At 36.7% G+C, this 24,001-nt stretch overlaps 1 protein-coding gene across 8 annotated transcripts in view; it reads right to left on the bottom strand.

Annotated features, from left to right (window-relative positions):
- Positions 1-12,320, bottom strand: part of SKB1 (SHK1 binding protein 1) — a 179,741-nt gene extending 167,421 nt beyond the window's left edge. For all 8 annotated transcript variants that reach the window (XR_016364163.1, XR_016364162.1, XR_016364165.1 and 5 more), the window contains exons 1-2: positions 12,267-12,320; positions 11,962-12,122 (exon numbers count right to left, since the gene is read on the bottom strand). Coding sequence is in view for 4 of the 8 variants with exons in the window: in XM_089827233.1 (XP_089683359.1) it covers positions 11,962-12,096 (135 nt within the window). In the remaining 4 variants the exon portion in view is untranslated. The remainder of the gene's footprint in view (positions 1-11,961; positions 12,123-12,266) is intronic.
- Positions 12,321-24,001: the final 11,681 nt, after the last annotated feature.

Here is a 24,001-nt window from a genome sequence, read left to right as displayed (position 1 = left end):
AACTGGCACAGGTAGAGCCACCCGAGGTGGGATTCCAGGATTCAGTTATGGCAGCCACGGATGAGTGGAGAGCCCTACCTCCAAAGGTTAGGGACGTTTTTCCTCTTCCCCAATATTGTGCACAGCGGAGAGATGTTGCCAGGTTCAGAGCAGACAGGGGCCATAGGCCATAGCAAAACAATGACCTCAGTAGAGCTACTGGGAAGATCACATTGGCTACATATGATGGTACTAGTGGTACGAGTGCTCGAGCTTGGGTGCACAAGCTGGACATATATCTATCTTTGAGGCCCATGCCTGAGCGTGATGCTATTCAGTTTGCAGTCTTGCATTTAGACGGGGTTACCTGTGACTAGTGGCACCATGGATTGGTTACCCAAGATCACACCACGGTTCGCTCCTGTGCCGAGTTCACTGAGCGTCTCATTACTCGGTTTGACCATAAGGTCACAAAAATCTACTATAGGGAGTTCGAGCATATTAGACAGATGGGACATGTGGAGACTTATTAGTTCCAACGTATTACAATCATGGTACCTGATATACCACAAAGGCGTAGTGTGATGCTTTTTATAGATGGATTGTAGGAAAGGCTTAAGGGGTTGGTACGAGCATTCAGGCCAATCACTCTCAAGGAGGCCATTGATATGACATTGAGATTGGACACCACCCCTACTTATCAGACAAATAAGAAGCCATTCACAGATTTTCGACCTCCACAAAAGGCCATCACTTCCTAGGGTAGAGATGGAACATCACCTCGACTTCCCAGGATGGACCAGGGGACAAGGAATGATTTGAGGAAACTATGCTTCTCTCATACGGAGCCATGAGAGCTCGGACATCATTGCCTTGGGAAAGGCAAAGTTCATTTGATTGAGGTGAAATCCGAGATGGGAGATAAGGAGATTCCTGACACTGATATTGAGGATAGTTTGGAGGAGATTGAATAAGAGCATCCACAGTTGGAGTTGAACACTTTTGAGCCCTTAGCATCAGTTAAAGTAACTATGGCTACTCTATCCAATTATCCCAGATTTCACGTCTTTCGTTTGAAAGGAACACTTGAGGGCCAGCAAATTATGAGCTTGGTAGACATAGGGGCCACACACAATTTTATTGATTAGAAATTAGTGGATAGGCAAGGCTTGCAATATGAGGTGTTTGTTGGTTTTGGGGTGAAGGTTGCAAATGGCGCAGTATTGGGTTGTAATAGGAGGATTCCTCAGCTTAGCATTCAGATGGTGGATTATACCTTGACAGATGATTTCGATGTACTTCCACTGGAGGATTATGATGTGGTTTTGGGTATGCAGTGTTTAAAAGGTACTGGACACTACATTATTGACCACCATCGTATGTAGTTAGAGTTCCTTTCTGGAGGGAAGAAGACTATACTGAGGGCAGCATCAGATGGTGGACCTAGGGAGGTGTCTTCTCGCAAGATGGAGACTATCATTAGACAGGATGACATGATTTGGACTACACATTGTTATGCGAAGCCTAAGACACCTACACCTCAGGATGGCAGGGCATTTCATGTTGATATATAGTCAGTGATGGATAGGCATGGTCAAGTGTTTGGTGATATACCCCTAGGTGTACTACCTGATAGAGGATTTGAGCTTGGGATAGAGATGGAGGATGGAGGTAAGCCAGTAATCACCACTCCATATCGTCATCCTAGAGCATACAAGGATGAGATTGAAAAGGCTATTCATGAGTTGTTAGACATTGGATTCATTCGCCCTAGCTCTGGTCCTTTTGCTTCTTATGTGGTACTAGTTAAGAAGATGGATGGGACTCTGCAGATGTGTATAGATTATAGGGCCTTGAACAAGAAGACAATCAAAAATAGATATCCCATTCAACACATTGAATTGTTGTTAAATGAGCTTTATGGAGCTATCTACTTCTCTAAGATTGATCTTCGTTCAGGCTATCATCAGATACGTGTGCGAGATAAGGACGTAAATAAGACTACATTATGTGGTCACTATGGGCATTATAAGTTCTTGGTGATACCTTTTGGTCTCACAAATGCACTAGCCACTTTCCAATCTTGTATAAACCATATCTTCAACAAGCAATTGAGGAAATTGGATCGAGTGTTTTTCGATGATATCTTGATTTATATTTGTACTAGGGAGAATCATCTCAGACGCCTAGAGGAGGTACTTAGCATCATGGAGAGTCAATCTCTATTTGCTAAGTTGTCAAAATGTGAGTTTTGACTCAATGAGATTTTATATTTGGGCCATGTGATCAGTACTAATGGAGTGAAGGTGCATGCAGAGAAAATCCAGAGAATTCGAGATTGGTCCTATCCTAGGAACATTACTGAGTTACATGGGATTCCAGGTTTATGCACATATTATCGGAGGTTCATGAGGGGATTACCTCAGCTAGCAGCACCCTTGACAGATCTCACGAAGAAGGGAGCCTTCAAATGGATAGAGCAGGCACAGGGAGTCTTTGACAAACTAAAGGAGGTTATGAGCACATGTCTGGTTTAGCAGTCCCTGATTTCTCACAACCTTTTGTACTTGAGTGTGATGCTTCAGGTGAGAGCATAGGGGTTGTTTTGATGCAAAACAGACATACCATTGCCTACGAGAGTAGGAAGTTGCGTGATGATGAAAGGTTGTATTCCACTTATGATAAGGAAATGTTGGCTATTATGCATGCATTAGTCAAATTCAGACAGTATCTTGTTGCCAACAAATTCGTAATAAGAACTGACCACAATAGTCTGAAATATTTCTTCGATCAAAAAGAGCTCAATGATCATCAACAAAAGTGGGTAAGCAAGGTTCAAGCCTATGATTTTGACATAGAATTTATTAACAGGAAGAAGAATATTGTTGCTGATACACTTTCTAGGAAACCATCACTTGCTGCTCTATGTTCATTGAGTGAGATTTCAGCAGATTGAAAGGCTCAACTGTTAGTTGAGTATTCCAAAAATCACCATGCTTGTGAGATCATAGATGGATTGGTACAAGATAATAAATACAGGGTGATTGTTGATGTCATCTACTACAAAAACAGAGTCTACCTTGTTCCTAAATCACAGTTAACGGAACAAATTTTGCATGCCCTCTATGATACTCCTACAGCAAGGCAACCCAGTTATGGTAAGACATATAGAGCGGTACAGGAGAGATTCTCTTAGAAGGGTCTCAAGGACAATGTCTTACGTCATGTTCATGAATGCATGACTTGCCAGTAGAATGAGACAGAGCATACTTTTCCGGCTGGTTTATTGTGCAGCCCTTGCCTATACCGGAACAAAAGTGGATAGGATTCTCTATGGACTTCATTATAGGTCTTCCTCGAGTGCAAGGGAAGGATTGTATTTACATTGTGGTGGCCAAGTTGACTGAATATGCCCACTTCTTTCCGATTGCAGTTGATTTCACAGCATCCCAGGAAGCTGAGCTATTCTTTAGGGAGGTGTTTAGACTCTATGGTCTCCCTAAGACCATAGTGAGTGACAAGGATAGCAGATGCTTGAGTTCCTTTTGGCTAGAACTTTTCAGGCTCGCGAGCACATAGTTGACACCTACTACCAACTACCACCCTCAAATGGATGGGCAGACGGAGATAGTTAATATGTGGATTGAGGGGTATCTGTGTAACTATGTGTCGGGGCAGCAGAAGGCATGGGTGTGTTGGTTGTATCTGGGCAAGTATTGTTATAATACTACGCACCGCATGTCCATTGATATGTCTCCTTTCAGAGCTCTTTATGGCTACGATGCATTATCTTTTGTTGATCTAGCTTTGAGTGGCAACAGAGTTCCTTTGGCACAGATTGGTTACAAAAGAACCAAGATATCATGAGTTCTCTCAAGGAGAACTTACAACATGCACAGAATCAACAGAAGATGTACGTTGATCGGCATAGGACCGAGATAGTATTTGAGGTGGATGACATGGTTTTCCTACGCTTACAGCCCTATCAATAGAGCACCCTTAAAGGGGGGAAGCTAAGAAGCTCAAACCTCATTTTTACGGTCCATACAAAGTTCTCAAGCGAGTTCGAGAGGTTGCTTATGAGGTTGAGTTACCACCTAATAGTAAGATTCATAATGTGTTCCATGTATCATTGTATCATTGTATCATGCCTAAAGAAGGCACTAGGGCAACATATTATAGCATCACCCAATTTACCTCCCTTGGATGAGGAAGGTAAGTTGACTTTGGCTCCTGAGAAAATTCTTGAGGTGAGGGCACGACGGCTGAGAAGCAAGGTGATTTGGGAGTATTTGGTATATCAGGTACCATGATTGTAATACGTTGTTTCAGTAGTTCCCTAGTTTCGAGGAGCATCCCTAGATTATAGGAAAGGGACAGCCAGTTGACCCATCTCCTCCGGTATCAGTCACAAACAGATGACATGGTCAGTTTCACGTTTATTTGGTTGGTCTGGGCTTTCAGAGGCAAAATGGAGAATATTTGAATATGTTTAAATATTTCCTAAGTTAGCATGTAAATACTTTATAATAAGGCTATTTATATAGCCATTTCGGAGTAATAAGGGAAATATGGCTTCGTTTAGTAATATGTGCCCTTCTGTTATAGCTCGTTCGAAAGGTCTTGAATTATTATAAACTATTTTCACTATCCGGAGACTTTTTGGTACTTCGAGTTATGAAATTTTAATAAAGTAATGTTTTTCCTATAGCCTGGACGCTTTTATTTGGGAAAATGTTATTTTATTATAAGGTGCAATATGTAATTCTCATTTAAAGTTTGATTTGCACTTGGGAGGAGTTATAAGGAGATGAAGACCCAATTGTTGATTATCTTTTGACATTTGAAACTTGTGAGATTGGAAATTCCTCTAGTGGAGCGATTCAGAGGCTTGGGACGAAAACCCTAATTAAGAAAGGATCAACATTCTTCATAGCACCATTTATCAAAAGGAAACATCACATTCAGCTAGGCGGCCAGCCTATTCCAGCTTGGGTGTTTCTTCCAAAGGCAGCTCAAGCTTGTATTGTGGGTGTCATTCCTTATTAACAGCCAAGTTTTGCAGTTTGGAGATCATACAAGGGTTGTGACAGCAAGCTCTCCATCTTTTGTGATTGTAAAACCCTTCTACAGCTGGCATTAGGTTCATTGTAGACAGCAGCAAATCCATTTGATATATTTATTTCTTTGAATGCAAAAATCTGAATATTATGCCTTGTCGGATTTCAATCATATCTAGATTGTTAAGTGTTTTCAATATATGAATGTTGCTCATCATTCTTAGTTCGAAGTTATTTGTTATTTGTCATTTACTTGCATATATCTTCAAAAACACCTAAAAACTTGAAAACGAGAAAAAACCAAAAAAAACCAGAATTCTATAAAGTTTATTCAGAGATACAAAATTCTGCTCAAAGTCTCGAATTTTGAAACAAACATCAATTTCCAAGGTCACCGAGATTGGGGATCTTTCATTTTTACACCTCCATTACAAAAGGTATAATTTTGTACCTTTTATTCTCATCTCCTTGTTATATCTTCCCATCGTAAACCTTAGTAATGAAAAGAGAAATCAAATTCAAATCTTTAATTATTGGTGACCTTTGATCCTATGTGGTTCACGGTCCAATGATAGGTAGTTTTCATTTTATTACTTATCACCTTTTCTTTCCTTCTTAGCATATGAAAAGCAAACTACCTCATTATATTCGGTCCTTCCTTGATATACAATTTTATCTTTTCAATTGCCTATATCTTCACCCCTTTTTGTACACTATGTCTGTTCTCTCACGAAATGCCATGACGTGGCTTGTCCTTGTCCATTTGGTTTTCCTTGTCACCTTCATGTTTGCTTCTTATCGCATGTTTCCTATATTATCTCTTATCTCGTATATTTTGTGCCATGTATCTTGCAAACGTGTGATAAGCAAAAAGTTCATCGTTGTCAAGAAATAATATAGAATGGTTGAACAACTTCAGAAGGATTTACAAGCATCCATGATAGTGACACTACAGTCCTGAATGTTTCTTCTTCTTTTTTGGAAATGAGTATCGTTGATCTAGCCAATTATGAAGTCGAGACCTGAATGCTTGCCTATATTCACGTCATGCTATGAAAATTATATAGTCCTTGACAGGAAATTGTAGGCATATTAAATTTGCACCAATGTAAACTCTGTGTTATTCAATTATCTCCTACAATTAGACCTTGTTCTTTACCAGTGTCTTCTCCACAGTGAAATTTCTGTAACAATTTTGAGAGCCTCGTTGCGCCCCAACTAACAATGCCACATTTGCAATTTATTAATATGGTGTGCATGAATTAATCTTTGTTTATATTATTTGCATAAATAATCTGTTGAAACTAGAGCCACAACCATAAATATTGAATAATAGATGTTGAAATGTATATCGAACTTGCAAGTTATGGCATCTGATAATGTTATTATTTGAATAGCATGTCAAGCATTAGTATTAAGAAATGCCAAAAATTAATATGGCCCACATCTCAAATTATTCTCCAACCTTTATTAAATCAGGCCCATTTGATATTTCCCAAGTTTGGCATCAAATATTAAAATATTAATAGCCTAACTCAGTGTCTTTGCGGCAATATAAATATTGAAAGAGGCAATAGAAACGTTTTCTTTAAAAGTATTTCATCCCAGCCCATTCACTTGCGAAAGAATCTCTAATAAAATCTTATCAAAAAAATGTTGATAAAACCTTTCTGTAAAAAGTCCTACAGACTGGCAAGATACACATTTCTGATTATACCCAACAAGATCGTAGGTTCGATGCTTTGATAGATTTTTGCCAATTCAAATAAGATAGGATAAATTTATTAATGTCCAACAAGAGACCACAAGGGTCTCAGGGACTGTAGAACATATAACAAGGTAGCAATTACCAATGGGAGCACCAAACAGTGTTCACAAAAAAAACAAGCACGAAAGCAAAAGAACGAAACAAGAAAGACTAAATATTCCCCATAGACAAGAAATAACTCAAAATCGTAGGATTACGACTTGAGGGAAGACTGGGCCTTGGGCCATCTCAAGCAGTCACTGGAGAAAGGGTGATGTTGTTGAGTGTTGCTTCTTGGAGTTGCTTCTTCAAGGAGTTTTCTGAAACCTTTGGTAAGGAGGGTAAAGTCACAGACACGCTACAGAGCCCTTTAGTATTTAACAATTTTCTTCTCAAGCATTGAGAGTCTTGGTGTTTCCTTTGTTTGGGAGAGATCCTTGTTTCTCTTTCTAGGTTCTTCTAATTGGGCACCTCCTTTTTTGTATTGAGTATCTTTGTAGCTTCTTGTTTTGTGAATGTTGCCTTTCTCTATTTTTAAGGACTTGGCGACCCTTAGGACATTCAATTGTCATTGCTTTTCTTTTATAAGGGTTTTCTTGAGCCTCTTTTGTCTAAGCTTTGGGCCCTTGCTTTTTATGGTGCAGTTCTTTAGGGTGATTGTTGTTTTTGGTTAGGGGTAATCTCAATTCTATGCTAGTCCTGATTTTCTTCATCCTAGTTCGGTGCTTCTCTTCGGTATCTTGGTGGAAGAGGATTATGCTTCTTGGTGCAGCCATCTTCAAAGTCTTATTCTGATAGTATTGAGGTGGAGCTATCTCACACTAAGGTGGCAATAGGATTTATAGAAGAAGATGGGAGGTGGTGGTAAGGAAGTTCTACTCCAGCTGCTTAGGAGTTGTTGATTAAGAAGTTCTATTCCAGATGCTCCTGCTGAGGAGCTTGAGGTTGGTGTGTGGTTCTTGTATGGTTTTGAGGAGGCTACTGATGTTGATTATTCAACTGTCTAGTGTCCTTCCTCTCTCCTTTTCTAGTGGAGACAAGAATAGATTTGATGTTGGTCTTTATATCTCTTGACAGTCTTGGGAGCCTTTTTAGAACCTGGTACAAAAAAATTTAGAAACTGTCAAAACCCCCAATTAGGTGCCCTTTTTAGTTGGCTTGCTCTTGGGCTAATCTTATTGAGGTGGAGGCATCTTCTATCAAGGTGGAAATTGCTCGTGTTGGAGAGGATGGTAGGTGTTGTAAGGGCGCTTATGATGTTGTTTTCCTAAAGGATATGGGAGACTCCTCAAAACCCATTGTTAAGGTTATGGGAGCCTATCGAAAGCCTTTGTTCTAAGTTGTTTGGGGGCTTCAATCTTGTTTTGTTCCAACTCAAGCTTCTATTGTCTAGTCTTCATGAGGCTGTTGTTGGACTGCTGATTGAATGTGTTCTATATTTTGCAGCTTTCTTTAAGCGGGTTTCAGATCCCAACAAAATTTGTTTGTAAAGGGTTTATGGCAACCATTCAAAACATGCGTTATCTTTTATTAAAACCAAGTGCACTCTTCAAAGTTCAAACCCTAACTTTTCAATGTCAAAAAATATATTTTTAAATATAGTTCCCACAAATTGCTACTACTACAACTATCCAGATCATGAATGTGTGTATACCATGGTTGCATGGAGACAGGGGTACATGGGTACTTTGAAGATAGGTACAAGTACAAGTACGGTTATTTTTTCAAAATAGATGGGGTACTTTAGGTATGTCAATTTTTTATATATAATTTAATATTTTATAGAAAATCTGAAAATATAATGGTATTGAGTTTTCAAAACGAGAACGGTGATAAAGATTACTGTCAAACATTAAACGAAATTGAATATCAGAGTTTCAAATTGATTAGTGATTACATATTGAAATAAGCTTGATAAATGGCAAGCGGATGTGTAAATAAAAAACTGAAACAAAAATCAGAAATCTTAATCAAGGTCCTTAGCTATGATGTTCTCCACTGAGTACTACATGGGTATGTGTGCCACTACCTAGTACACGTCTGATGGGTATAGGTATGAGTACCCACGCAGCATAGGAATATACCCCTTCAACGCTTTCGGTGAGAAAATCTATTAGGTAAACAAGAACAAAAATAACATAGTTAAGCATAATATGCATAAAGGAACTTAAAATGATAGGTTTGAGGGTTGAGTGGGAAGCATGGCAGTCATGTTTCCAAAGGTTCTGTTGGAGTAGCAATAGATTCTTGGGGCTATACCTCCCTATATGATGTCCACCCCTCCTGATCAAATTCTCCTTGAGAAGTGTGTTGATAAGGTTTCCTCTTAGCATGAAGATAAATCCTTAGTATGTAAATTTATGGGCAAAAACTGAGTTTTGTAGTATTCTCCATGTAGATAGACTCTTAGTCTTATTGGTATGATATAGAGATATCTCTCTATTTCTTAGTTGTCAGATTCATCCTCAACAAACCAAATCCACATTCGATCTAGATCCAGATTCGAGCTTGGATCCTTGAGGATCCAGGCAGGATCCTTGAGTCTGCCTATGGATCTGTCAGGATTCTCGCAGATCCGTGGCAAAATCAAGGATCCTGCCTGGATCCTCAAGGATCCAAGCCACAACCCGAGGATCTAGCGCAGATCTGCATGGATCCACAACAACACAAGGCACAAAAACATAAAATCGTGAATGTGAATGTGTTGATTTTCTTTATAATCGTGAAAATACAATTATCAAGTATACTAGATTCATATATCCATACTAGAATCATAGATTCATACCACGAAATGATTTAATTTTAGAATTATGTATATTTCTCTTATTTTATATTTATATATGTACACGAATCATAATTGAGAAAAAAAAACCCGAATTCATTGATCTAATTCACATGCCCGAATCGGATTGGTTTCACAAATTGGCAACTAAGCTCTATTTTTATTAGCGTTTCTTATGTTGCTTCCATTTGGTTGAAAAGGGAGATCTGAATTAGTGTCGTGGACTGTGGTTATAAATAAGTTATAATTCAAAGTTCCTTCTTGGATCCAATTACATACTCTTCCTCTAGTTTAAAGATTTCATAAGTTGATTCAGCAGTTGTTGAAAAAGATTGGAGTTATTATGAAAAAGGACCAATATTTAGATGGTTCTTGTCATAGCCTTTCTTAAATGTGTGTGTTTGTGATCTAACCTACTCTACTAATCAATCCAATCATATTCATTCTTCTCAAGGCTCATGGTTGAAATATGCAGATTTTAAGAGTTTTCTTTTAGGTGTTCTCATTGCAATCAAATTGAGCACAGGTTGAAAAATTCTTTCTTTTAATTCAGTGTATCTACATTATTAGCTTTAACTTAAGTATTTTACTAAGCTTGCTTAATTTTATTACAATAATTTAAAAAGAACCTGAGTGTAAAACAGCTTATTGAAGATCAAAAATTTTTAATGTTGAATATTCGACAAAGTTTTAAATTTTAATAAATCACATTTTTTAGATATAAGGCTAACTAAAGTTATTTAAATTGTTAAGTTAAAACTTAAATATTGTGTTTTTTTATTAGTTCTTAGCAAGATTACAAATGGAGGTTTAGATAGCTCATTTGGTATTCCACAGATTATTTGTTTCTCTCGAGTAAAACCCTTGGGGTTTTATGCGATCAAACTTTGTTCATCTCAGCCTTCTTCAGGACAAAAACCCTCTCAAAGAAGATTAATCTCAGTGGTGAAAGATCACTCCCTCATTGATGCGATGCGGTTCATCCAAAGTTATGAGTGCAGAAAGAAGTTATTGCAGAACAAATCATTCAGGTTTCTCACATGGTTTTAATAATTGAAAGTTAACAAAAATTGAGAGGCCTTTGGTATCAAGACAAAATTCAGAATTAGATGATTTCTTCAAGTTTGCCAAGAAATAAGATGCAATGTTTTACTGTTGGTCAGTTTAGCATTTTATCATGCTCACCCTTAGAGGTACCTCTGGCAGGACACCGGAAAGAAGTGCATTGACAAGTTAAAGAGATTTCAGTAAGTGTGAGGATACTTGCTGGGCAAAGACACCCAGAACATCTGGATGATTAACTTTGGAGACTAGCTGCAAGTATATTGCCTTTATCACCTACGGAATGGTTCTGGTATGAGGATTAGAAGTTCCTACAGTCAGTGCAACCCTTCTTAAGTCCTTGCTACTCAGTTTAGGAGCAATTTTTGTAGTGTTCATTATTTTATTCACTTCAAAAAGAAAAGAGTTGCAGATCTATAAAGGGAAGGTCATGCATTTGCTACTTCTCATTGATATTTAGTTAGATGTCAATATATCTCTATGAAAACAGATACAATTAAACATCAAACCAGCAACATACATTACCATTTCTGCAATCTAAAACCTATAACCAGCATACAAGCAAACTGTTTTGACTTAATGTCTATTAACTGAGCATGGAAAAACGTGGGGAAATTTTGGTATCTACTTGGCACGGGATCTTACATTCTCACAACCAATTAGTACAGCTGTTATAGATTGTCATTATCCAAAAACTTCTCAGAAAAAAATCAATTTATTAACTTTGTGATCCCAATGCAGTACTTCGAAATTAGTTCCAATATACTGTAACAAAGAGGCCCTTTCATATTCAAGACAAATCTCAGAAACTTATAATTCTTGGAAAGCGATTCCATTATTTCGTGCTGCTCTAGTTTGATGCTAGCTGTGAACCTCTCTCATTATAACATCTTAAATTCCACTAATACAATCGTCATCGTTAAAATCCAAGAAATGCTTCGAATGAGACCCTTTTTTTTCGGCAAAGAGCCAATCTCTTAGGCTTTTAATTTTCCACAAGAATTTACACTAAAAACAATGCTAATAGAAGCTTTCATAAGAGGCGTTGCGTATTTCTTTAGCACACGTTAATTATCTACAAGCAATTTAATAATTACATGCTAAAGTGGTCAGAAACAAGCACAAGCACAATCTGAATTTTGAAAGATTTCAAATTTCTGTAATCCCAAATAATTGGCAAAAACACGCTTTCTGAATGCAAAGTTGTCGTTTCGTCAAAATCTTATCTATTCAATTTTTTAAAAAAATTGGCACCGCTGCACAGTATCTTAAAATTTCAGCAAAGATCTGAACAATAGAAAAAAGAATATTTGAGAAAGAAAAAAGCTAACCAGAGGCATTAGAACAAAATCAAAGGCATTGGTGAGGTTCTGTCTGAGCACGTTGGGCACGTCATCACTGAAGGAAGTCTCCACTCCACAGTAGCGCGACTCGCTCTTATCGCCTGGCCTTTGACCCAATGGCATTTTCTTTTAAATGCTCTGGTTTTTCCCTGCAAGAAAATAAGCCTCAGACGAGTTATATGAAAGTACCTCCAATCTCTCAAGTTTTTGCATCGTTAAAATAAATTACAAGAAGTAGTTCCAAAAACTCAAGTTTTTGCAGAGTTAAAACATATTCAAAGATTAGTTCCAACCTCTCAAGTTTTTGCAGAGTTGAAATGAATTATACAAAAAGCAGCTCCGAACACATTGTAGCTTTTGCAGAGTTTTTGGTTTTATTTTTCCCCTCCGTAAAGCCCCGCTGATTAGGGTTTTGAAATTAACGGAGCTTTGAATGAGATGTTTAGTTAATCAAAATTGTAAACCGTGTGAATTGACTTGGAAATTGTTTTCTTCTTAATGATATGATATGATATGATAGATTTTAATGACGTCCACGAGACTAAAGTAGTCTATGGGACCCATGCAGTCACCCTCCCGAGTCAGGAGCGGAAGTAGTCAGTTGCAAAGTTTTGGTTAACTTGGCTCTCCTTCTCTGAAGTTTGATAATCAAATCCGTTGTTCTCTTCACTTGATCTTCCTCGAATAAATAGTTGAAGTCCTTGTTCTGCAGCTTTTTTGTATAACCAGATCTGATGTCATTGTAAGCAAGGCACTCCTTGACAAAGTGTTGCTCTGTCTCAACTGTTCCCATATTACAAAATAAACATGTTCTGTCTGCCCACTCTTCCTTTGGAACTTGCCATCTACCAGTTTCACATCGCAACTGATGTGAACTAGTTCTAAGTTTCTTAAAAAGTTGTCGTTACCTAATGTTTTTTTAATCTTCAGTGTGTCTCATTATACCAAGTGGTATTCATTTATTACGATGAATAAAATGAAGAAAAGATGTAGTGTGTAATTCATACTAGCACTTGTGTAATTCATACTAGCACTTCAACAAGTCGTTCTTGATAGGTTGAAATATAAGGAAGGTTAAATGGCATTATAGAGTAGTAATTATATTAAAAGGGAGATGTCAATAGAAATATATTTTATTGAGTTATAGAATAATATTGAATAAATATATATGGAGTTGTTTATTAGTTTGTTTTTAGGACTTCAACAAAAAAAAAAATTATTAAAGTATTTTTTTCGTTTTTCTTTCTATTTTTCTTATTGATTGGGTCATTTATTCCTGGTAGCCTTTTTCTTTTCTATTACAAAATTAAGAAAAAAATAAATAAAAAGTGATAGAAAACATGATACACTAATCTTGCATCTATCAAAAAATTTCTATTAATTGAAATCACAACTTTTCTTTGCCTATTTACTAATTGGGCGTCTTGCTTTTGCCTGGGAGTCTTTTTATTTTTCGGTAAGAAAAAAATGTAGAATTTAAGACATTGTTCACAAGCCTATTGTTAGAAAGTGAAGTCCACCAAGATAACTAAGAAGGGGGGATCAATTATCTTATCAATACCACTTTTATCAACCTTATTAAATTTTAAACATGTGATCAATAACAATGATAACCATAAGAAAATACACATACACAATAACACCAGATATGTTAACTAGAGAAACCCTTGATCGACGAGAAAACCTCGATGGGGATGGTACCCACAAAATGATGTACTAATATATAAGTTCCTTGTAAGAGGATGGAATCTATTCAGAGCCAAAAAAATACATTCAATACATATCAGTCCATGTTAGGAGACTTTGAATCCATGTGAGGAGATTCCAACCCTGTTAGGAGTTGTAGAAGGTGAAAGGACCCACTGTCCAAACTGCTTCAAGGGCAAGACCACTTAACTCACTATCCAATTGCCCTTTGTATTATTCATTTTTGGGTAATAGAAAAGCAATTGATCTTAGCAACTCAATACTTGCCCTATCCTCTTACCATGCCGCTATCGCACCAAAGCACTTCTTAGATCCAAACTCGCATCACAATGATCTGTTTGATCGCTTACTCGCATCACAATGATATGTTTGATCGCTTACTCACATTTACCAAATTCACATATCACTTAGTTCTTGTACACTACACACATTCTATCACAAGGAAAATAACTTTCCTTTATACCAAGTCCTCAAAATAATTCATTAAGTCAGCCTTGATGCTTTCCTTATTGAGATAACACACCATATTACATCTTTCTCATAATTACAAAATGTTGTTGGCTCACAGTCTTCGCAACTTATCACACATGTGACCTCAAACTTCATGCACTCGTTGATGTCATCATCAGGCTCTCTTCTTCCTCTATCTAACTTCACTTAATCATATTCTATCCCTGTTAGGAGATATAATCCAATTACCAAAAACCACTTCTTAAGTACTCTGTCTGCAAACTATCTTCTATAACTCATCAATAACTACTATCAGTCTTCAACTTTTTGTATGTATACTTGACCACTAAGTTAGGACACACTGTATAATATGTCCCTAATTGTGCTTGGCCTCATCCTCAATACTCGATCCGTATGACCTCAATCTTTGTATGCTACACTGTCAATCTACTCAATATGTTGACATCAATGACAAACATAGTCATGAATGCAACACACAACCATGCTAACTATCTCTCCACTGCTCCAACGGTGCTAAAATACTCCCCCATAGGGATATCTGGTGCAAGGAGGGACAGAAGAACTAGGGCCAAAGGCGCACCCATATATCCAATCCACCCTGAAGAGTTAACATAGCGAAAACAAACAAGAAGGAACAACACCAAGGAGGGAGAGAACAAAATGTTTTATTGATTCATCAAATGATCAACATACATGCCCAGTTGTAAGGCCTTTTGGGTTACAGCCAATTACAAATTACCACTTCTAGATTCACAATCCAACTTCAAGTTCGCATTTCAATCCTCTAAGTCTCCCCTTTTTACCTCTAAAAACTCAACCCTAGACTTCCTTAAATACTTACGTGGCCATAGGTCGGCCTATCACAAAATTAAATCTTACGTTGAATCCATGCGCACCCACAAGTCGGCTCACATCATATATTAACTACCATTACCAAAATTAAATGCAAGCAAGGTTGGCCCAAACTGGAACCAGACACGGATAACTCGGCAAACGAAGACTTCACAAAATATTGGCACTTAACAACCACATGAGCTCGGCATCCAAAGAGTCACTCGACATCAACTACGAACTCGACATCCTTCAACGCTCGACAACCAAAGGATCACTCGGCAACCAAAGGAATAACTCGGCATCCAAAGGAATCACTTAGCAATCAAAGGAATCACTCGACGGTAGCTAAGAACTTGGCAACCACTAAATGCTTGGCACCAACTAGAAAAATGAACAAAAGTGCAGGATTACAAGGCAACCCAGGATGCTCCTACATTAGACAACCAAGGTTGGAAGAAATCATTCTCCTAAATCATTGAGATGCCACAACCTGAGCTGAATACATTAAGAAATCCATGAAGCATCTTCAATAGGTATGTTCTTCCACTTCACCAAATATTCTTAATAATCTTTTCCTCCTGTACTATTGCCAACTCTCTAATCCAATACCCTTTCAACTTCTTTAATCTACTTCTTAGGATAATCATCTGATACAACAACTTCATCATCTGACACATGATACTTACATAAATCAGCAACATTGAATATAAGAGATGTATCCATGTCATCAAGTAACTCAACTTCATAAACATTACCACTATCAAACTTCTTCAAGATTTTATAAGGTCTAAACTTCTTCCTCTTCAACTTACTGCATGTTCCAACAGGAAATCTTCCTTTCTTCAAATGAACCATCACCTCGTCACCAACTTGAAAAATATGATGTCTTCTAGACTTAACAGTATTCTCCTTATACTTCTAATTACTTTGTTCCAAACTTAATTTCACTTCCTTATGCAAAGACCCCATGAAATCAACAAATGCTTCCCTCGCCACACTTCTCTTTTCTTCACCAACAACATCCCTCAAATCTGATAGTCCTCTAGACTGCATTCTAGTAACAATCTCAAAAGGTGTCTTCCCTATATTCCTATTCACATAATTATTATATGCAAACTCAGCTTGTGCCAATACCATTTTTGAATTACTTGGCTTGTCTCTAACTAAACATCTCAACAAATTACCCAAGCTTCTATTCACAACATCTGTCTGTCTATTTGTCTATGGATGGAATGTAGAACTAAACTTTAATTCAATACCCATCTTCTTCCACAAAGTCTTCCAAAAATAACCAACAAACTTACTATCTTTCTCAGAAATAATACTTTTTGGTAATCCATGCAATCTCACAATCTCTTTGAAGAAAAATTTAATAGCATGCTTAGCATCAGATGTCTCTTACATGGTATGAAATGATTCATTTTATAAAATCTATCCACTACAACAAATATAGAATCATACTCCTTAACTATTTTAGGCAATCCAAGAACAAAATCCATACTGATGTCACTCCAAGGTTTCTTAGGAACAATAATAGGTGTATACAAACTAGTATTTTGACTTACTCCTTTTGCAACTTGACAAACTCCACAACTCTTCACAAATTTTTGAACATCCTTATACATTTTTAGCCAATAATACTTCTCCTTCAGTAAACTCAATGTTTTATCAATTCCAAAATGTCCAACCAACCCCCCACTATGTTTTTCCTTGATCAAATTAACTCTCATAGAACTTCTAGGGATACACATCTGAATATCTTTAAACAACATACCTTCTTGAATGAAATATTCATCATACTTACTTATGTGATCTGCTAGATTTGGTGCTTTGCACTCTCTCCATTTCTCAAAAAAATCAGGGTCATTATCATACAAATCTTTCATTTAATCAAAATCAAGAACTTCAACCTTCATTTCAGTCAACAAAGAATGTTTTATACTCAGTGCATCAGCAACTCTATTAGTAACTCCACTCTTATACTTGATAACAAATGTGAAACTCTGCAAGTACTCAACCCACTTCATATGTCTCTAATTCAATTTATGTTGACTTACCAAGTACTGTAAAGCTTTATGATCAATATACAACACAAACTCCTTAGGAATCAAATAATGCCTCCACTTCTTCAAGGCTTGAACAATAGCATAAACCTCTTGATCATACACATAATACTTCCTTTTAGCATCATTCAACTTTTCACTAAAGAAAGCAACAGGTTTACCTTCTTGACTCAATTCAACTCCTATTGCACTACCACTTGCATCACATTCAACTTGAAATACCTTATTGAAATCAGGCAAAGCCAAAATAGGCAACTCAACAACCTTTTGTTTCAAAGTCTCAAAACTATTATCAGCTCCATGTGTCCACTTGAATTCTCTTTTATCTCCTCTCATTATCTTAGTCATAGCATTAAAAATGGAACTAAAATTTCTTATGAACTTCCTGTAAAAACTAGGCAAACCATGAAATGATCTTACCTCACCCACATTCTTAGGTGTAGGCCATTCCAAAAAAAAATTAACCTTCTTAGGATCCATCTTCAAACCATCAACTGAAATCACAAATCCCAAATATATAATCTCCTCTTTCATAAAATAACACTTTTTCAAAGTAATAAGTAACTTCTCCTCTTTTAATCTCTGTAATACTTGTCTAACATGCTCAAGATGTTCTTCCTTAGTGTTACTAAATATTTGAATATCATCCAAGTAAACAATCACAAACTTACCCAAGAATATTTTTAGAACTTCATTCATCAACTTGATGAAAGTACTAGGTGCATTGGTCAAACCAAAAGGCACAACCAACCATTCATAGAGACCATCTTTTGTCTTAAAAGTAGTCTTTTGTTCATCACCTTCTCTAATTCTAATATGATGATAGCCACTCCTCAAATCAATCTTGGTAAAATACTTTGCTCCACTCAAACAATCCATTATGCCATCCATCTTCGGCATAGGAAACTTATATTTCACTGTGATCTTGTTGATAGCTCTAGAATCAATACACATTCTCCATTCTCCATTCTTTTTAGGTGCTAATACAATAGGTACAACACATGGACTCAAGCTTTCTCTAATCAAACCTTTCTCCAATAACTCATGCACTTGTCTATTAAGTTCTTCATTCTCTGTAGGTGTCAATCTATATGGTGCTTTATTTGGCAAACTAGCTCTAGGAATCAAATCCATACAATGACTTATACTTCTCATTGGAGGTAAACCACCAGGTATATCCTCTACAGCAATATCCTTATATTCATTAAGCAAATTTTCAATTTATGTTGGTACTCAACTTCTACCAGCTTCTACTATCACTCGATCCCTACTAGCAAAACTCGGTCCTCTAGGAATTATAGCAAAGCAAACTTGGTTCATTTTCATTTCTTTTTCAAATTGTTTCCCATTGACCATGCAAATTTTCACAGTAGTATAATTAACTTCATCTGGACTTTCAATCAAAGGTAACAATATTTGCTTATTTCCATTCACCCAAAGAGTATATTGATTCAATTTTCCATCATGTATAACATATCTATCATATTGCCAAGGTCTACCCAACAGAATATGACAACAATCCATAAGCATAATATCACACAAAACTTCATCAAAGTAATGTCTAATTTTGAACTTCACAAGGCATTGCTCACTTACCAATATCTTATGATCATCTTTGATCCATGAAACATGATAGGGTTTAGGATGCTTCAACCTCTACAACTGCAACTTTGTAACTAGCTCTTCTAATGCCAAATTTATAGAACTTCCATTGTTAATGATTACCTTGCAACATTTTTCAGCCATCTTACATCTTGTCTTGAAAAGACTTCTCCTCAAAATAGGTTCCCCATCACTTCCCTTATCACATAAGGTTCTTCTCACCGTCAGATTTTCTCCAGCCTCAGGTCCACTTGGTGAACCCTCTTCATCTCCTTGAACCACAACATTTGTTGTTACCTTGCCTACTTTTAGAGGATCTACATTCAAAATATCTATGTCCCTCTTTACCACATCTGAAACAATTACCATGAAAACTACCTCTAGAATAAGAATTACCCCTTCCCCGGTAAGAACCAATACTCCTTGGTAAAAATCACCACCTTTCCACTCAATCTTGCCTTTGTCATCATTCTTCCATTCAGATTTTTCCCTTATCTTGCACAAAATTGTCAGATCTACTACCTTCTCCATAGGATCTACCTCTACCTCTCTAGAGTCTACCACCTCTACCTCTTTGTCTTTGTTCATGCTTCTTTGTCAAGACCTCCTTAGCTTTCAAGGCATATTGATATGCTTCTTCCAAGCTCTCCAACTTCACAAAACTTATTTCATCTTGAATTCAAGATCTCAATCCATTTATGTACCTTGCAATTTTCTCAACATCATCATCCACATGTATAGATCTGATGTCCAATCTATAGAATTCCTCTGTATACTCCTTCACACTCGTGTCTCTTTGTCTCAAATTCTACATCTTTCTCAACAAGCTAACTTGGTAATCAGTAGGGAGGAATTTGTTCTTTATCTTGTTCACCATCTTCACCCAAGTTATGATCTTCTCCTTTCCTCTACTTTGTCTATCAGTTTGCAAATGCTCCCACCACAGTGAGCCATGTCCTTTCAACCTTGTAACTACAGTCTTCACCTTCCTATTATCAAGAGTGTTTTCATACTCAAATAAATTCTCCATATCAGAGATCCAATCCAATGCAACATTGGTGTCCAATTTTCCATCATAAGGAACAACTTCTACAATAGGCCTTGAATTTGCCCTAGATAATACTCTCAACAACCTTGTTTCATCTTGATCTTCTTCAGGTTTTGGATTAGGATTTGGTGCTACTGCTTCATCATCACTTACATCATCAAGATGTGCTCCTCTCCTTTGGGCTATCTCCATAGCATCTAATCTGACTGCAATTTGTCTCAATGTATCCAATATTGCATTATCAACATTTTCTCTACCTCGAACCATCTTTACAAATCAGGTTCTTGTAAGATCATAACCCTCTGCAAGTTATAGGTCAAATCCACAAATCTGCAACATTATAACCCAATTTACTCAGGGTTCTACACAATCCAATCACCACAAGGATGAACCTCAAGTAGCTATGATACCACTTTGTGCAAGGAGGGACAGAAGAACTAGGGCCAAGGCACACCCAACTATCCAATCCACCCTGCAAGAGTTAACACAACAAAAGCAAACAACAAGGAACAACACCAAGGAGGGAGAGAACAAAATGTTTTATTGATTCATCAAATGATCAACATACATGCCCAATTGTAAGGCCTTCTACGTTATGGCCAATTACAGATATCACTTCCAGATTCACGATCCAACTTCAAGTTCACATTTCAATCCTCTAAGGCTCCCCTTTTTACCTCTAAAAAATCAACCCTGGACTTCCTTAAATACTTGTGTGATCATAGGTCGACCTATCATAAAATTAAATCTTACATTAAATGCATGCGCAGCCACAAGTCAGCTCACATCAGATATTAACTACCTATACCAAAATTAAATGCAAGCAAGGTTAGCCCAAACTAGAACCAGACACAGATAACTCAACAAATGAAGACTTCACAAAATACTAGCACTCGACAACCACGTGAGCTCAGCATCCAAAGAGTCAAAGAGATCATAATTTCACAATCCATTAAAATTGTTAGTATTGCTTATGGATTAGATTGTGCTGAAAATTTTTATCATCAACATTTCAAATTACTTTATTTTTTGCAGCTCTTGCTCTCTCATCCTGATGATGAATCACATAGTGTGATTCGAAACGTTGAAGAAAAAAAATTTCAACACAATCTAATCTAGAAGCAATACTAACAATCCAAAGAGTCGCTCGACATCAACTATGAACTCAACATCCTTCAACGCTCAACAATCAAAGGATCACTCAGCAACCAAGGAATCACTCATCATCCAAAGGAATCACTTGGCAACAACTAAGAACTTGGAAACCACTAAATGCTCGGCACCAACTGGCAAAATGAACAAAAGTGCAGGATTACAAGGCAACCCAGGATGCTCCTGCATCAATATCATCAGTATTCATGCTAGCTATAATGCCCCGCCAGGGAACCCAAAAGAGAATAACCTAAAGTTTCACTAAGTTTGTCAAACATTTTTTTTTGAAAGATAATAACAACAAGAGATAACATAGCAAAAGCAATAACTCACATACATACAACCATCATAAACACATTACATCTCTTAAGGGTTCCATGATGTTGAATCACATATATAAATTTTATTCATATTAAATCTAAAACATAATCAAATTCGCATCATAAAATAACCACAAGTATGAATCCAATTAAATAATATACAATTACATAAGATGCTACGTGGCATAACCAGAATGTATAATCATCTGATGTACAAGTCACAGGGTATGAAAGCTCAAAGAATATACATCATGAATAAAATACATCATCTCATTAGATCTTTGATAATCAAATATAGTACAACAAAATATAACCATCCATTAGAACACAAGATCAAAATGAAAGGAACAACTGCACAAGTACATCCAGAAATGACATCTCGATGTCAGATCTCTCTCAATGGTATAAGAAACACTACCACGCAACCTCGTGGAACCTAAATGGTCCACTCCCATCGTGCTAAGGAGATAACCTCAAGTCCCAAATGGGTATCAATCCACAAGTCATAACCAACATCTAGATCAAGGGAATCCTAATAGCAATCTATCTAAAAGGTACCAAGACACAAATAACATCTAAACCCAGAGACAACAAAGACACATAGGAAATCTACTATGCAAATGGGCAAGTGTCATCGCATGAACCAACTCTAAGGTTACCCTGGAAGCCTCTTTGGACTTCGGCCTTTTAGTGTCTCTATGCAACATCAATATCCTTTCGTGTAGGCAAGGCATACTAACGAGACAAGGTCACAACCAAGCATCCTCTCTACTCTCATTCTATGTTGTACTAGCACTCGAGGCATAGGCAAGGAAAGACACTGACTCTTATTAATTCATTTGAAACCCATTTAATGAAATTTTATCACTTTTTAAAACAACTTACAATGGGTTACCCAAGCAGCCTCTTTAGGGCTCTGACCTCCATTGCAAGCCACTTCCTAACATACACATAGATTACTTACCCCAAGCTTATGAAAAGTACAACTCATAAAATCACAATTTTCACCTTAGTCCTTTACAAGCAACTGGAAAGCACTTAACGATACATCACAATATTCACCTCAGTCTTATGTAAGCAACTAGAAAACACCTATACATAAATCGAATATTCACCTCAATCCTATGCAATCAACTGGAAAGCACCAAAAGATAACTAATTGAAAACTCAAAGGTCACAACAAGAAAAATCACACCATTCACCACAATTCTGTTAATCTTAGTTTTTTGACATATGACTGACAATACACTTAAGTCATTTACTAGAAAGAACTTAGTTCGTTTTGAACAAGTAATATATTTCGAGCATAAGTTGTTAGATAGTGTATGTCGAGTGAGATATACAGTTTGTACCAAGTAAACAGTAAGTGTCGAGCAGACAATTGATGCCGAGTGATCAATGGATGTCGAGTCATTTAGAGGTTGAGTTACAACATTGAAGATACAATGGATGTCGAGAATCGAAGACTTCAAGTGTTGAGTAAAACAATTTTGGACATAGTTTGTTGTAATGGCACAAACTTCTATGTAAACCATTTTTTAGTTGACTTAAGGATTGTTTTGCGATTCTAGATGATAAGAATGAATATATACTGAGGATCCCTATGCAATACATGTAACCAATCAATTAAAGGGATGGATTAAGTGGAAAAATAGATGAATCACAATCATTGATTCATACCTAACCCTAAGTCACCTAGGTCTTATTAAGGAAGGCAAACCCTAAAACATTGTATGTGCAAAGAGAGAAGTTTGGATGCACAAATAGGGCATTCATGGTGGCTAAGGAGTTGTGAATTGAGATATACATTACATAGTTAGTTAGAGGAAAAAAGTGATACATCTAATCAAATAGGATCAAAGATACATGCAAAGAGGTGATCTATTATTTAAGAACAAAGTGCTAACGACAGGATCATTGCTGAGACATTTTAACAGGTGAATCGGTTAAATATCTTAACAGAGTAGTCCTAACAGGCTGTTGTAAATCCTTTACTAAGGTGCTTGCTTCATTGTAAATTTAAGTACTTTAATTAGGCACACTTCTAATAGGGTGTTGGAATCCTTTAATAGGGTAAGATCTAACAATCTTGTAAGCTTTTAATAGGGTAAACCTTTCACAAGGTAGATCATAGTTAATGATCAAACATTGTAACCTTCATTGGATATAGTTTACAACTGCAGTAGTGAAGATTTGTGGGTGTCATCTCCACCCCAGTTTTACCTTCTCATTGGAGGGTTTTTGGGTAACCAAATATCTTGTGTCATATATATGTTGGATGCTTATTTGATTTCATGCTATGGATGAACATGCTAGTTTGGTATTTTAGTTTACATGCAAATTATGAGATGGATGTGCAATGAATGATTTTAGGGTTAAAGTTTTGAAGGACTAATTCACCCCCCCTCTTAGAGTTTACTTTTCCTATTGTATTTCCAACAATTTCTATGCAAGCAATTGATCAAAACTCATCATAGAAATACGTGAATACATCACCATGGTTGGGTATAAAAGATCATGACCAAAATATACATAACATCGTCACAGAACAAAATCTCCCAAGCCTTTGGTAAACATCCTGACTGGTCAACATACTAAGTCAAACTCGAAGCCTAATAAAAATAAACCACACATCAAACTAAAAGTAGTTTCATAAATTATTAGTTTTGAAAACACAGAGATTTGATTTACAATCGAGGTTCTAGTTTTTGTAATCAAGAATAATCATAGGCAATAAAGTTTTCAAGATAAGATCAATTGCAAAGGCAATATCTATCTCCTAGTTAAACGCCCATATTTCCTTGTAACTAGGTATTTAGTTGAGTATAATA

The sequence above is a fragment of the Cupressus sempervirens genome, chromosome 4 (genome assembly GCF_028749045.1).
Source record: "Cupressus sempervirens isolate cs-2001-9-10 chromosome 4, ASM2874904v1, whole genome shotgun sequence".
Taxonomy (NCBI): Eukaryota; Viridiplantae; Streptophyta; class Pinopsida; order Cupressales; family Cupressaceae; genus Cupressus; species Cupressus sempervirens.
Note: the sequence above shows the minus strand (reverse complement) of the source record. Positions and strands in the feature narration are given on the sequence as shown.